At 42.6% G+C, this 15,404-nt stretch overlaps 1 protein-coding gene across 1 annotated transcript in view; it reads right to left on the bottom strand.

Annotated features, from left to right (window-relative positions):
• The window catches only part of PDLIM5 (PDZ and LIM domain 5), a 177,863-nt gene that overhangs the window by 122,003 nt on the left and 40,456 nt on the right, over positions 1-15,404 (bottom strand). Inside the window, 1 exon segment of the mRNA XM_032762585.2 lies at positions 3,640-3,791. Coding sequence (XP_032618476.1) covers positions 3,640-3,791 — 152 coding nt within the window.

Here is a 15,404-nt window from a genome sequence, read left to right as displayed (position 1 = left end):
GTGTGTGTGTGTGGGGGGGGGAGTCGGGGATCAAGGCTCAGGGGAGAGTGCTGGGTGATTGCCCCCCTAAAAAAAAAACTCTCAACTCTCACTGCTCCTTGTCTCCTGACTACCCCCTCCTGGAATCCCACCCCCTATCTAAGCCTCCCTATTCCTTGTCCCCAGACTGGACTCTACCTCCTACCTGTCCCCTAACTGCCCCCAACCCTCATCCACACCCTCATCCCCAGCCAGACCCCCAGGACTCCCATGCCTATCCAACCACTCCCTGTCTCCTGACAGGACCCCCAGAACTCCCAACTCATACAACCCCCACAGCTCCTTGTCCCCTGACCACCCCTTCCAGAGACCCCCCCACCTAACTTCCCCCCTAGGACCCTCCTTGCTCCCGGTCCCCAGACTGCCCTGACCCCTATTCACCCCCTGCCCCCTCACAAACCCCGGGACTCCCATGCTCTAACCACCTCCCCGGGATCCCACCCCACCATCCAACCCACCCTGCACCCTGTCCCCTAACCCTCCCAGCCCTGGGCCCCTTACCATGAGACTCCACACAGAGCTAGATACACTGCTTTGCGAGAGCACGCAGCCCTGCCCCTCTGGTTGAGCAGGGAGCGTGTCTGCCTCCCTGCGGGAGCGCGCAGCCCCAACCCCCAGAGCGCTGCGCGCGGCAGCAGACCTCCGGGGAAGGGAGAAGGTTGGGGAGGGGCCAGCAGCTTGCTGCGCTCGACCCTGCGTTCCGGTCTGGGAGCGCGGACCCCGCGGCTGGCCGTGCAGGGAAAGTGGGGCTATTTGCCCACCACGTGCGCACGGCTATGCTGCTCCCTGCCCCCGTGAGGGAAGTGAAGGCAGAGGAGAGCACGCTGGGCTGGGCAAGATTTTTAGTGGCATGCTGGAGTCCCAGCAGGCTCCAGCGTGCCATTAAAAATTGGCTCGCCTGCCGTCTTTGGCACACGTGCCATAGGTTGCCGACCCCTGCCATAGACATTTAGGAACAGAGAAACATTTTGGGATTGCCATTAGTACTGCCTCAGATCTACTCCTTGGATAGATCATGGATAGATGGCTTCTGAGAACTTCATTTCGTAGTTCAGAGTAGTGCCTTCTTTTCTTCCATTTACTTGCTGATATGATTTGAAACACATCTTATTACAGGCATGACAGAGTAAGAATAGGTTTCAGTGACTGACTAGCACAGAGGTGGCCAAACTATGGCCCATGGGCCAGATCCAGCCCATGGCACCATCAGCACCATGTCCCTGTGGCCACCGGGGGAGGGAGGGCAGAGGGCTGTGTGCATTGCCCTTCCCCCAGGCACTGCCCCCCGCAGCTCCCATTTGCCGGGAACGGGGAACAGTGGCCAATAGGAGCTTCAGGGGAGGTACCTGGAGATGAAGCAAGGGTGCGCAGAGCCCCCCCGCAGGGCCGCAGCGCTGCCCTGGTCCCGGTGCATGCCGCTGCCACCATAGAGGCCAAACCCTGCCTGCACCTCACACTCCAACTCTCTGCCCTGAGCCCCCTCATACACCTCACACTTCTCCTGCACCCCAACCCCTGCCCTGAACCCCCTGCTGCACCCTGCACCCGAGTCCTCTCCTGCAGTCCTCACTCATCCTGCACCCTCCTGCACTCCGCACCCCTCCTGCACCCAATCTCCTTCCCTGAGCCCCTGCATATATCCTGCACCCCTCCTCTGCCCCAATCCCTTGCCCTAGGCCCCTTCCCACACCCCAACCCTCTGCCCCGGCCCTGCATACTATTGCCCCACTCAGACGTGGCCCTCGGACCAAAAAAGTTTGCCCACCCCTGGACTAGCAGATACACAAAACAGGAACTATGGAAAAACAAGAGAGAAGCCATTGCCGTGTCCTAAGCACCAGAATCTTGGACACAATATGACTGGTGCTTCTACCTGACCCATGATGCGTCAGAATGACGTAAGAGTTCAGGACTCCTAATGGAGACCGCCAAAGAAACAGTATGTTGTAATAAAATCATAAAAATTTGATGTGATATGACAATGTAAACGTGCATATTTCAAACAGATATGTGCGTGCACCCCCCCACACACACATATTTTGCTACTTTTGCAAAATTTCCAAAACGGGATCCAGACTCTGTTAGAGTCCTGAGCTTTCCCTCAAGAAAAACCTTCTCCTTCAACTGAAATTAAGTTTATAATACAAAAATACAAAACGGTGAGTATTAGTTCCTAAATCCACTTATATAGTTTTTGGTTATCTTTACCTTTACCCCTTCTTACTGCCCTGGCCATCAACTTCTCAATCAAAACAGCTTCAGATCCCACATGAATAACATTGTTTTATCAGCTGTCACTTCTTCATAGCCTGCCCTGAGTACTTATTTCAAAGAACAAGACTGGACTATTTCCTTTTAAAAGGTTTTATCTTTTTAAAAGATTACATTACTTCACAGGATTAACAGCCTTCCAACTGCAGCTTGTTCAGAAAGCTTTTTACCTGAATGCTCATTGGTATAGACTCACAATATAAAACACAACATTGCAAACATCTGAGAAACCATCTGTAATGGGATGGCACGTTTTGCCTGAAACATCGTTTGCAGATGCTAATCTAGCTGGGAAATGTTCTGTTGACTCAAAGGCGCGCTACACTTTTCTTCCTCCCAGTGAAGAATTTTAGTGCTAATAATTGTGGGTCTACTAGCATCGGCTGCCCTCTAATGTTTTAACTACTGTTGCATCTAACCCCACTCACAGCAGGTCTTCTAGGAGACACATTTGTCTCATTGTTGCTGCTAGCTTTCCCCCTAAAACTCCACTAGTGCTAAGTGCAAACAGAACTGCTGAAACAAGCAGCTTTTTCCTCCCAGCCAGACATAAGGGAGGAAGAAGAGGCTCAAGAAGAAGAGAATCTAGAATGTGGGCTGAGCAGTCAGGAGGGAGGAACTACAGAAGCAGGCAAGCCTGGGAAAAAAGTTCAGCTCATATCCCATACAGTTAGATATTATTAACAAAACCAAAGCTCCACGAAGGGGGAGAGTTTCAGCTTAACTCAGTGACAACTACAATAAAACGTCAGAGTTATGACCATTCCAGGAATGGAGGTTGTTCGTAGCTCTGAAATATTTAGGTTGTGCTTTCAAAAGTTTACAGTTGAACACTGATTTAATACAGCTTTGAAACTTTACTATGCAGAAAAAAAAGACTACCTTCAAGCAACTTAATTTAAATGAAACAAGCACAGAAACAATTTGCTTGCCTTGTCTTTTTTTCAAACTTTCCCTTTTTTTTTAGTAGTTTACATTTAACACAGTATTGTAACTGTACTGGGGTTTTTATTTCCTTTCGCGGGGGGAGGCAGGAAGAGGTCTCTGCTGCTGATTGTGTACTTCTAGTTCCGAATGAGGCGTGTGGCTGAGTGATCAGTTCATAACTCTAGTGTTCATAACTGAGGTTCTACTGTATGTCCAACTGCATGTTAGGAAAGGCAGCCATCTGCTCACATTTGTATCTAACCATTTTCTAGATGCAATGAATACATCTAGGCCTACAATACCACTGTCCTTCAATTATAGCCAGCAAATGCATACATTTAGCTAAATGATTTAGAGATGTTCAGTCGTAAAACAGCAGATATTAAAGAAAAAAAATCTTACCTTTGCAGATTCATGTTCAAGTTGCCTGTACAGGCCTTGATCTTGTTTTGTGCTTCCAGATGAGTCATCCCGTCTGTACTTGTCCCATCAATGGTGAGAACCACATCACCTGTCCCCACCTGGGCTCTAGCTGCCTTGCCACCATCACTTAACTGCAATGTCACAAATGCAATGAGTAAGTAGCATTCTTTTAATATAAAGGACACACAAGATTATATGCATATCTACCTATATTTCTTATTCATAAACATACATTACATAGCCGGTATAGGCACACCCCTCTTACATGAGAGCACCACCTCTCCATATAAGATTATTTATTGTATAACTGAAATACTGTCTTTCTGATCAAATAATTAAGGGGACTATTATCATATTGCCACTGTCTGGCAAACCTAGAGGTATCTGTTTCACAGAGAAAGGAATTTAGGACTTCAAGACACCCATTCTTACAAATCAGGGAGCAACTTCTGTTTCCAAGGGGAGTGAAAGTGGGGTACACATCTGTGATTGAGAGAAGAGTTGTCCACCAAACAACCGCTATCAAGAAGTGACCTATGTTCAACAGTCCCCTTTGTAGACCCTGGGTGATTTAAAAAGAGGCAGTATACTGTACAAGATGACAATTACTTGCATTTAAAAAAAAAAAAAAAAGTGACAACACTCCAGCCTCTGCCTTGTTCATAAAAACAATACACAGCTCTTTCAAAAAGGGAAATCCCTCACGAATTTAAAATTTTAAATATATGTGGAAATTGTAATGTTTGACACCTGCAATGGGTCAAAAGAAAGCCAGTATTTTAAATACCAACAGCATTAAAATATACACTGGAAGCTTTTTTTTTTTTTTTTTTTTTAAATATTCACATGGTGTGTGCTGGTATCATGGTACCAAAACATTTTGTTAAGGGAGATGTGCCAACTAATCAGATTTGCAATCAACTATCCCAAAAAATTGCAGGCTAGCACAACTATTTTTTCCCTCCAGTTCAAACTAAAAGGAAACATTGAGATTGGAAAACAGAATATTGGAGTGGCAGTAGATGGGGGGAAGCAGACAAGGGATAAAGAAAACTTCCTTTTGATTTTGAAATTATTATATGCAGCTGAGTTGTACAGAAACAGAATTTTGCATCATTAGCCAAAAGGGGAGTTATAATTCATCAAGAAATTGCTGTGTAGACAAACTTTTGCTCATACTCCTCCACTAACTGCATGGTATAGTAAGTACCCAAGTTACAGTAAAATATTGGCTGAAGAGCTCCTTATACGTGAAGAGAAGTATGAACACACCAGTTATACACTCATCAGGCAAAATTAAGCACAGCTTCTTGCCCATCCTAGCTAGCACTGACAAGCTGTAGCTCCTCACCCAAAACCTACTGAAAAGCATTACTAATCTGTCCTCAAACAGGTGGTGACAGAAAGGAGCCTTCCTTCCCCGTATGTGCCCATTACACATGACGCTTTGCAGGGAGAGGGAGACTGAGAAACACCTATGAATGTTTGGCCAAGTCTGCTCTCATTAATAGCACTTTTCATGTGTACAATTTGAAATGCTACAGCTGTCTATGTACAGCTCTCAGCCTTAAATACAGGGTCAAACCAGCACTACCTATTTTATAGGTACATTACAGAAGACTAATTATCAGCTAGACAATAGAGCTGATAGGCAAGGGAAACAGAAAACAACTCAAAAACTGAAAGACCTTAGGAGGAAGGAAACCCTATCCCAAGCTGTGTAATGTTTTTAAAGGGTTGATTTTCTAAGTGCAATTGCACCCACACCATGTGTTAATGCATGGAAGAAAGAGGATATGGAATTGAAAGAACAGATCAAGCTAGGTACAAAGCCAGCTAACTTCCATAAATCTCTCTCTGAATCCTTGGGTTATTAGTTTCAGTGCTGTATTTACAATACGGAGTATGTTTCCACCAAATCTGAACTGCAGCTGTAAAACCACGTTATATTTCACATTACTTATTATGCTTAATAAGAAGCATACTGTTCACAAACTGCAGAAAGGATCTGAAACAGAAAAGTGAAAATGTCCTACCACTTAGACTTGCAATACCACATATAGCCCGGATAGCTCATTTAATCGGGGGGTGGGGGGGAAGAAGAGAGAGAGATATTGTAATCCATCACCTGCTGAGGCCAATCATTGCTGACACCAGCCCCCACATCAGAAAATCTCTCTTTCGCCCCTCAACAGAGACTGACTTCATGCCTTCAGTAAAGATCTAGTCTTTGCCAAAGAGGGGTGTTCAGAAAACTTTCTAGTATGCACAACAAAATCATGTATCAAATTTCAGATTTAGCCACTGTTTGATTCCTAAAAGACTAAAAACAAGTAATTAATAGGGAGGCCATATTTTTAAAAAAAACCAACATAATGCCAATTTTCCCAGAAGTGATAATATTGCTCTAAAATGTGTTCTGAGTCCAATTGTAATAAAAACTTGTTCTTGATTTGGGACCAACTTCAAAAGTAACATTATAGAAAATGTCTTCAATGCACTTTTTTAAAAAAAAACAAATCAAAAACATAAAAAAAGCTAAATATCTGTTTTGCATTCTTAAAGTTTATATAGTCTACAGGGTACCCTATTCATTTGGCAACATGAAATACACCAAATTTGCAAGAGAAGAGTCTCTGCTCATCTCTGTATTGTGTATTTTAAAAAAAAATCATTTTCCTAGATATATACACTTTATCTAGAAAGAGTCATCTATCAGTGGCAGTGGACCAGATTTGCCCCAAAGATTTTTACTGATTAATCAGTTAAAAAAAAAAAAGGGTTAATAATTTATTGCCCACCATGTGATCAGAATCAGGCCAATGTGACAGGCATCATTCATGAAATAGCAAGTGAATTAGAGGCTGAAATATGTAATAGGAAGTTATTGAGAAGACAAAAAAGCAAAATAGAAAATAGAGATGGAAAATACCTGTTCTCGTTTTCATCCTCCCTCTCCATGTGGGATTGTTCCCTATAGTATATTCTTGGATACTCCGCCCAGTCTAGTTTCGAACGACGCGTTTAATGAATTTTACTCCTTTTCCTAGGAAACTATTCCAGAGTCTAACCTCCCTTCCCTCCCATACATGATATTCAGCCTAAAGTTTCCATTGCTCACACTTTCTATCATTACGCCTACTTGCAAGCGTAGATCTAAACTACAAATTTACATCAGCGCAACTGTGCCGCATCTGGTGAAGATGCCCTAAAGCCTGGGGTAGGCAACCTACGGCACGCATGCCAAAGGCAGCCCGTGAGCTGATTTTCAGCGACACCCACACTGCCCAGGTTCTGGCCACCAGTTTGGGGGACTCTGCATTTTAATTTTAAATGAAGCTTCTTAAACATTTTGAAAACCTTGCTTATTTTACAATACAATAGTTTAGTTATATAATATATAGACTTAGAGACCTTCCAAAAACATTAAAATGTATTATCGGCACATTAAACCTTAAATTAAAATGAATAAATGAAGACTCGGCACAGCACTTCTGAAAGGCTGCTGACCCCTGACTACACCAATGGGAGAAGTTCTAACTGTAAGTGTAGACAAGCCCACAAGCAGTGATTTCCCTACACCCCCCTGAATTTCCCCAACACCGCTGCCCTCCCAGTTTTGTGAACTAGTTACATGCCAATGTAGTGACTGTTTGGAAATTGGAATTGAAATTGAAACATTAATACACACTTTAAAAGCATATACAGTATATGATAAAATATGTGTACCTGAAAAAGTATAATAGATTTGAAAAGTATGAGCATAGACTAGCTTCCTTAAGCAGCTGTTTTTTGTGACAAGGTCAATGCATTCATTTCCGTGATGTTGGCCAACCTAATAATTTCAAATGATGATTTGTTAGCAAAATGAGCTCTCCCTGATAGCTAGTGATGAGCTGAGGCTGGAGGGGGAAGGCTTCAGGATCAGACTGTATTTACATTCACACCTAATCTACCTAGGTATCCAGCAAACAGAGCTGTGTTGCCCAAGTGATAGATTTTGGCTGGGGCTGGGTTACAAATCACTTGAATGCAGGAAGGCAGGGGGAGAATGAAATGTTTTTCTTATTGTATGAGTAAAGGGCAGTAGAACTGTACGTAGCCTGTGCTGATTGAGGGCATCGAGAGGGTGGGGTCCAGCTCTGTCTTTAAACAGTGGAGGGGGACAGATTAGGCTCCATAGATAGTCTTTTGTTTTGTTAAGTGACCACTACAGTTGAAATCACTGATAATCAGGTCTAAGTGCTTAGTCCTGCTGTAGGGCCAGTATTTCTGTGGAAGAGATGGCCCAGTCTGCACTGCACCGCAACTGATCCATGAGAGGACCTCCCTCTTATCCCATGACAGCTTACTTGTTAAAAGTCAGTTTAGTGCAGATCAGCCTTGAGCTGTAAATCTCTGTACACCTACCAACGAACATTTTGCAGTTGTACCTTGCTTGTTCATTCTGTAGATGTAATAACCAGAAAAGAAACCAAATCACTCTGCTATAGCCCTGTCAGCTCTGCAGTGCTAGAACCAGCAGCAAAGTCTTAATTATTTCCTCCTGAGCTAAGCAAACGTGACTATGAATGCCCCCAAGATGAGACTGGCACCACCTTCCTACTACATTCCCCTTTCTGACTAGTACCATACTTCAGTATCTGATACAAAAAAGGATTTCAACTCACTTTACACTTGCATTTTAAACTAATATGTATGTATATCCAAGTATAATCAATTAGTATTAATCAACCACTTGATGGGCCATCTGTAGGAGTGATGCATAAGGTGGTATAAGTTACACATCTGTAAGTGAGTGCAAGGCATTTGAGCTAGCAGACACTATTCAATCAGGGCCCAGAAGGTAACACTAATGGAAGCAGGTGGGTTGGAGGGAATTTAACTTGTTCTTACACCCTCCTGTTAGTTGCTTTTCCTGCTACTCTCTTTTCTTAGCTTCTCAGAGTGTAAACCTCAGATTCTCTTTGACCTACTCACCAATGGGTGCATTCTGAACTTCATCTCTGAATTACTCCCAACTGTAACGGCCACTAGATTTCAGGGCCTGCATTTAATGGCTCATCTAAAAGAGAGGTACTATTGAGTCCCTGTCAATCCTATGCTATACGATACTAGAGCAACAGTCCAACAGCAAGTGACTTGGACAGCCACAAACTCAACCACTAGTACAAGTTCCTGCAGCACCTGGGTTTTCCTTGGCCAACCCTAGTCAAGCATTTGACCTGGATTCTGCTTTGTTTGAGAGCTCTAATGAGAACATAGCCTAAGTTTATGTGGCTGCTGGCAAACTAACAGGAATACTTTTTTTTATACTCCTGTCCCACTGCTAAAGAAAGCACTCACTGTGCACTTCTAGGAGGGGGTAGGGATACACGAATAAATCATTTGACGAGCAATTGCCCAGTTTAACTGCAAAGAACATGACAGGTTCAATACAACACTTAAGGGAAACTAACCAACGTCTGCTGCCACCACAAAGTCTACTCAAGTACATTTTAAACACAACCCACATTAGGTGTATGATCTAATTAATACTGTGATGTTGCACTCAAACTATTTATGTGACCTCTCATGAGCACCTTCACTTTCACAAACAACTCACTGCTGGAAACTAATTTCTGAGGGAAGTCTACCCTTGCAAAGCTTAGCTTTTATTGTAGTGTAAATCTATTTTCTTCATGTGCACCCAGGCAATTGGCAAACACACATGAAAACAATATTCCGAAATCCTTATTGCTGAAAGCTGACATAGCACAGCAAGGCATCTGCCGAATGACATTTACAGTACCTGCAAATGTCAGGCTCTTTTTCTCATTGAACTATGAGAAACAGGATTCACAGGGACTCTTTAAAAGTAAACATCCGCTAATATACCGCGCTCACGCAAATGTTGAGCTGTCAATGCCAAAAATAGCCATCTGGCATTTACGTAATGCATTTCATCCAGCTGGATCCCAAAGTGCTTTATCAACCCCACTGACCATAGGAATATCATATCCCTTTTGTTCACCAGTCACGTCCAGGCACCTCTGGGCTGAGACACAGCAACATTAACAATGCACCTAGAGGAGGAAAGGAAAACCTGTGTGTTAGAGCCCTGCGGTGGGACTGGGATCCAGGACCCACTGCCATCATAGCAGGATAAAAATTCAAACAAACAATGAGGGAACAGGAATAAAAAAATGGCCTCCTACACTGCAAACATGAACTTTTTTTTTTTAATCCCCCTCCTGTCCCACCTGACAATAACCCCCCTCATTCCCTCCTGCATTTTTCGTTGAATTTTTATCCCGCTGTCCTTGTTATGGCAGCAGGTCCTGCAGGATCCTTGGGATCCCAGTCCCGCTGTAGGGTAGAGCCCAGGATCCAATGCCATAGTAGTGAGATAACAGTTCAACAAACAATGAGAGCAGGTGAGACGGGGAGTGGGAATTGCGGGGCGGGATGGGAGTAGGGTTTTAAAAAGTAGTCCCGCACAGAGCTCTACTGTATATAACTGAAACTGAAGGAGAAAAATATTAGGCAGAATGTCATTGCCAAAGCTGTAATTTAGCCAGGAAGTGCAGATTAAAACTGCTGTTCTTACAAAAACGCAATGGGATTATTAGTGGCCATGTATGATGCCCAAAAGCAAGAGCACTTCTCTTCATCAGATAGTGTGTTGGTTTCATTTCCACAGAAAGCAAAATATGAACATAATTCTGCTCTCTATGAAGTCAAAACTACAACAAAGACTGACTGTTGTGCTTCACTTCATACAGCAGAAGGCTAGCAGGAGATCTCATTACGTAAACCAGGCACACAAGTCTTTTCACGATCAAGACCTAAGATAAGTCAAACTGAATGAAAACAGCCACCTGTTAACAGCCCAAAATATACTTGACTTTACTAGTGTTCAGACTTGTCACATCAAAACTAATGTTTGGAAATGAAGATCAACTCTACAGTGACACAGAAGATCTTCCAGGTATGCTATAGCTTAGCCTTCCTTGTCACTTTACGATTCAACACCACCCCTATTTATCAGGTGCAAATCCAAGGAGGAGGAAGAGGAAAGCTGCACTGGACAGTCCTAGAATAGGTTGTTTGACAAATAGGCATTTGTACAGCATGCTGGTCCTAGGAGGAGTTCTTGGGATAGCACTGTTCTCTGCTGAACAAGACCAACAACAGGCTGGACTGGCTCTCAGACAACATATCCGTGGCAATTATTTCACTGATTGTGCCACTGTGACAGGTTAGATCACAGAAACCCCCTTGGGAACTGCCAAGTGATGGGCCAAGACTACTTCTGCCCCTGCTTTCCCTACCAACTTGGGACCCCAGCACCCTGTCTTACTGAGCCAGATATGCCCATCTGAATTACTTGCCCTAAAGCTGCAGGCTTAACTGAAAGCAGTTTACAGAAGTGTTCTTGTCTAGAATACTCAGATGCCCAACTCCCAAAGGGGTCTAAAATCCAAATAAATCCATTTTACCCTATATAAAGCTTATACAGGGTAAACTCATGAATTGTTCGCCCTCTATAACACTGATAGGGAGATATGCACAGCTGTTCTCTCCCCCAGGCCGGTACTAATACATACTCTGAGTTACTTAATAAGTAAAAAGTGATTTTATTAAATACAGAAAGTACGATTTAAGTGGTTCCAAGCAGTAACAGACATAAAGTGAATCACCAAGTAAAATAAAATATGCCAGTCTATGTCTAATCCAACCGAATACAGATAAAATCCTCACCAGTTCCAGAATGCTTCTTTTTACAGACTACTGGGTTCCTCACTGACAGGCATCAAGCAGCTCACCTGGCACCACTCAGTCTATGAGGCGGGAGGGAGCAAGCAGAGATGCATACAAGTTTTCCCAAAGGGTTGATTTTAGGTTTGTTAGTGTCAAAATAAGGCCAAGATTCTTCTGTTACTCACATCTTCAGCATCACCGGTTTAGAAAATGGAGTAATCCTTTTTAAAAAGAACAGGAGTACTTGTGGCACCTTAGAGACTAACAAATTTATTTCAGCATAAGCTTTCGTGGGCTACAGCTCACTTCATCATGATAAAGAAGTGAGCTGTAGCCCACGAAAGCTTATGCTTTCTCCACAAAAAAAAATTTTTTTTGTATTGCAACTCTTTAGTATTAATCCGAGCTGAGATACTACATGCAAGTGGTAAAAGACGACTGCCTAGTTTATTTCTCAGAACAATGCAGAGTGTGGAATGAAAACCGAGCTAACAATCAAACAAACCTAACCTTTCTACAGCAGCTCTAATTTGTGAGGTGCATGTAAACGGGTACACTCACTCTACCCCCCAGATCTTTTTCCACAGCCAGCATAAATTACTCCAACATCTAAGCATGCAACTACTTGGAATTGCTAAAGGGGTATCACTTTACAAAACAAACAATTTGCATGAAGAAAAGAGTTTCACATGTCTGTCACTTTTATTGCAGAATGTCAGCAGCACTTGTTGCACTATCTAACATGCACTGGGCAGGCAGCAGCCATTCAGCCATCATTTGGCTATTGCCAGAAGTAGCTGCACATCATCTGCGAGACCAAAATTTTTGTTGGTTTTAGGAAATTTGGAATGTTCCAACAAATAGCTTAAGTTACAAAAGCAAATTATTCCTGGGGGTTTATTTCCCTGCCCTCCCTCCACCACCTACTTCCATTTGAGATTAAATATTTATGTGTAACCGAGAACATATACGTATGTCGACATAATCATTCCTAACAAAACTAAAGAAAAAATAGACATGCAATTAATGTAATTACTGTTCTCCAAGCGTGAAAAGAGAGAGAGAGTATATATATAGTCGCATTTTCTCTGATACCAAACAGATCCACCTTGTGTTCTCCTCAGGCCAGTTTAAGAGTGTGGAAGCAGGAAACACACATTTTCCTGTCTTCTGCTGCAGGATCATTTCTTTGTTTTTTAGATGATTAATCTAATTCAACTGAGCAAATGCCCATGTGGATTCTATGATGCAGTTTGTTAATTAGCCTAGTATGTTCCACCTTGTCTTGCCAATTTTGAAGGGATATGACTTTAACATCTCTCAATCAATAGGGTAGGCTTTTCTTTCACTTTGACCTTCATATGCCTGACATGTTGCTATCTCACCAAGCTGTCCCCACCCTGAGCGATACCATTGCTCTCTTATTTTGGAAAGAAAAAAAAGCTGCACACCTATTTCACACCTTTCCAGAACATAGCTTGAAAAAAAAAAATTCAACCCATTTTTAATAAATTCCCATTAATAGAACAGATGGCTAGAGGACAAAAGGAGATCCATAAAAGTGATGTCAGACTTTGAAAAGAAGGCCCATGAAGAAAAAAGTTAAACAACTGGGCATGTTCAATCTGGAGAAACAGTTGACTTTGGTGCAGAAATAGAGTTGACTAATCTGTAAAAAGGTAAGCTAAAGGACAGAGATACATTACTTTCGTTTGACAACTAAGAGAACAAACAGTAGTGGCATTAAGCTACAGCTGGTAAATTTTAACATCACATTGTCCCTAATATTTAACCTAATATTTAAGCTCGTTATTCAATGGTTGTGGGATTGACAGCACTAGAGAGACACCAAATGTTCAGGTCAGTCACCAAGGATGATTTATGACAGTGTTTCTCCAACTCTTATTCATGAACCCGACTGGCTCTCAGAGCTCTTCTTCCTCCCCAGCCACATGCCTGCCTCCCTCTTCCCTCCCCAGAGTGGAGTAGAGAGAGCAGCTCTGGAGGATTTGGGGTGTACGACAAGGTACCCACCTGTCCATGGTAGCTGTGGGGGAAATGGTGTATGTTAGGGAGCTTACTCCTTCACCCTCTCACTTCCCTGGTCTTTCTCACATGAACAGAGAGCAACAATACCCAAAGTCCAAAAGCGCAAACAATGCCATGTTTATTGGGGTGAACTTCCAGCAAGCATGATTCCAGTTTCCTTCCTTAGTGTCCCCCTTCCCAGCTCTGACACCACAGAGCCTTGCCTGTGTCCCTGTTCCCATCCCCCCCCTTTAGCAAGACATGATTTCAATTTCCCCCCATCCCACATTTCCTGATTGACTGCAGACTATATAGTACAACTTGAATTCTGCTTAGCTATACCCTAACCAATCATTTTACTGAAATTTAACTAACCAATCCTAACATATTGTAACATGGTTATTTAACCAATTATATCCCACCACCTTCATTGGTTTACACCCAACAAAATTAATTATACAGCAGACAGAAACAATTACAGAACCAGACAGAGACCATGCAAACAAACATACAAAAAAATACAGAAGTGAGGATTTCACAACTACATCTATACACGTAAGCGTTTTCCAGCTGTGTCTACTGATAAGTGAGTTCTTGCCAGACAGGATGCTATCAAACTAAGTTTCCTTTTACCTCTTCTCTTTTTCTGGAGGTGATAGAAATAACAGGGCAGGATTGTATTCCTAATACCCCAACAGCACCTTATTTCAATGTGACTAGTTTGGAATGCGAGGATGTGACCGTACACTTCCCAGTTTATGGCTGCCTAACTACATCTTACTGTGACAGGCTAAGGCCTTCAGCTAAGAAAAGGCCATTGCACAGACAGTGATCTTTGATTCTCTCTTTTATACCTCTATAACTAGCTAAATGATAACAATACACCTAAATTATTAAAGTATAGGCCTTTGCAGACAGGTCTGAATATCTATACACTAACAGTGTGTCTTACTTAACAACTTGACAAGAGAAGGCAAAGTGACCAAAGAGGGGGAAAAAACATGATATATTATACATATAAAATGATGGGGTCTAAATTAGCTGTTACAACTCAAGAAAGAGATCTTGGAGTCATTGTGGATAGTTCTCTGAAAACATCCACTCCCTGTGCAGCGGCAGTCAAAAAAGCGAACAGAATGCTGGGAATAATTAAGAAAGATATACATAATAGAACAGAAAATATCATGCTGCTGCTATATAAATCCATAGTACGCCTACATCTTGAATCCTGTGTGCAGATGTGGTCGCCCCATCTCAAAAAAGATATATTGGAATTGGAAAAGGTTCAGAAAAAGGCAACAAAAATTATCGGGGTATGAAACGGCTTCCATATGAGGAGAAATTAATAAGACTGGGACTTTTCAGCTTGGAAAAGAGATGGCTAAGAGGAGATATGATTGAGGTCTATAAAATCATGACTGGTGTGGAGAAAATAAATAAGGAAGTGTTACTTATTCCTTCTCATAACATGAGAACTAGGGGTCAGGAAATGAAATTAATAGGCAGCAGGTTTAACACAAATAAAAGGAAGTATTCTTTCACACAATACACAGTCAACCTGTGGAACTCCTTGCCAGAGGAGGCTGTGAAGGCCAAGATCATAACACGGTTCAAAAAGAATTAGATAAGTTCATGGAGGATCAATGGCTATTAGCCAGGATGGGCAGAAATGGTGTCACTAGCCTCTGTTTGACAGAAGCTGGGAATGGGCATCAGGGGATGGATCACTTGATTAACTGTACAGTTCATTCCCTCTGGGACACCTGGTACTGGCCACTGTCAGAAGACAGGACACTGGGCTAGATGGACCTTTGGTCTGACCCAGTAGGGCCGTTCTTACATTCTTAAGAACTCAGACAATTTCATAGTACACAAATTAGCAGCAAGGACATTTTAGAACTCATTACTGCTAGAAATGTCTTATTACATACTAGTGGCTATTTCACTTTTACATTCCAGCAGAATACAACATA

This window comes from Chelonoidis abingdonii, chromosome 5 (assembly GCF_003597395.2).
Source record: "Chelonoidis abingdonii isolate Lonesome George chromosome 5, CheloAbing_2.0, whole genome shotgun sequence".
In the NCBI taxonomy this organism is placed as follows: Eukaryota; Metazoa; Chordata; order Testudines; family Testudinidae; genus Chelonoidis; species Chelonoidis abingdonii.
Note: the sequence above shows the minus strand (reverse complement) of the source record. Positions and strands in the feature narration are given on the sequence as shown.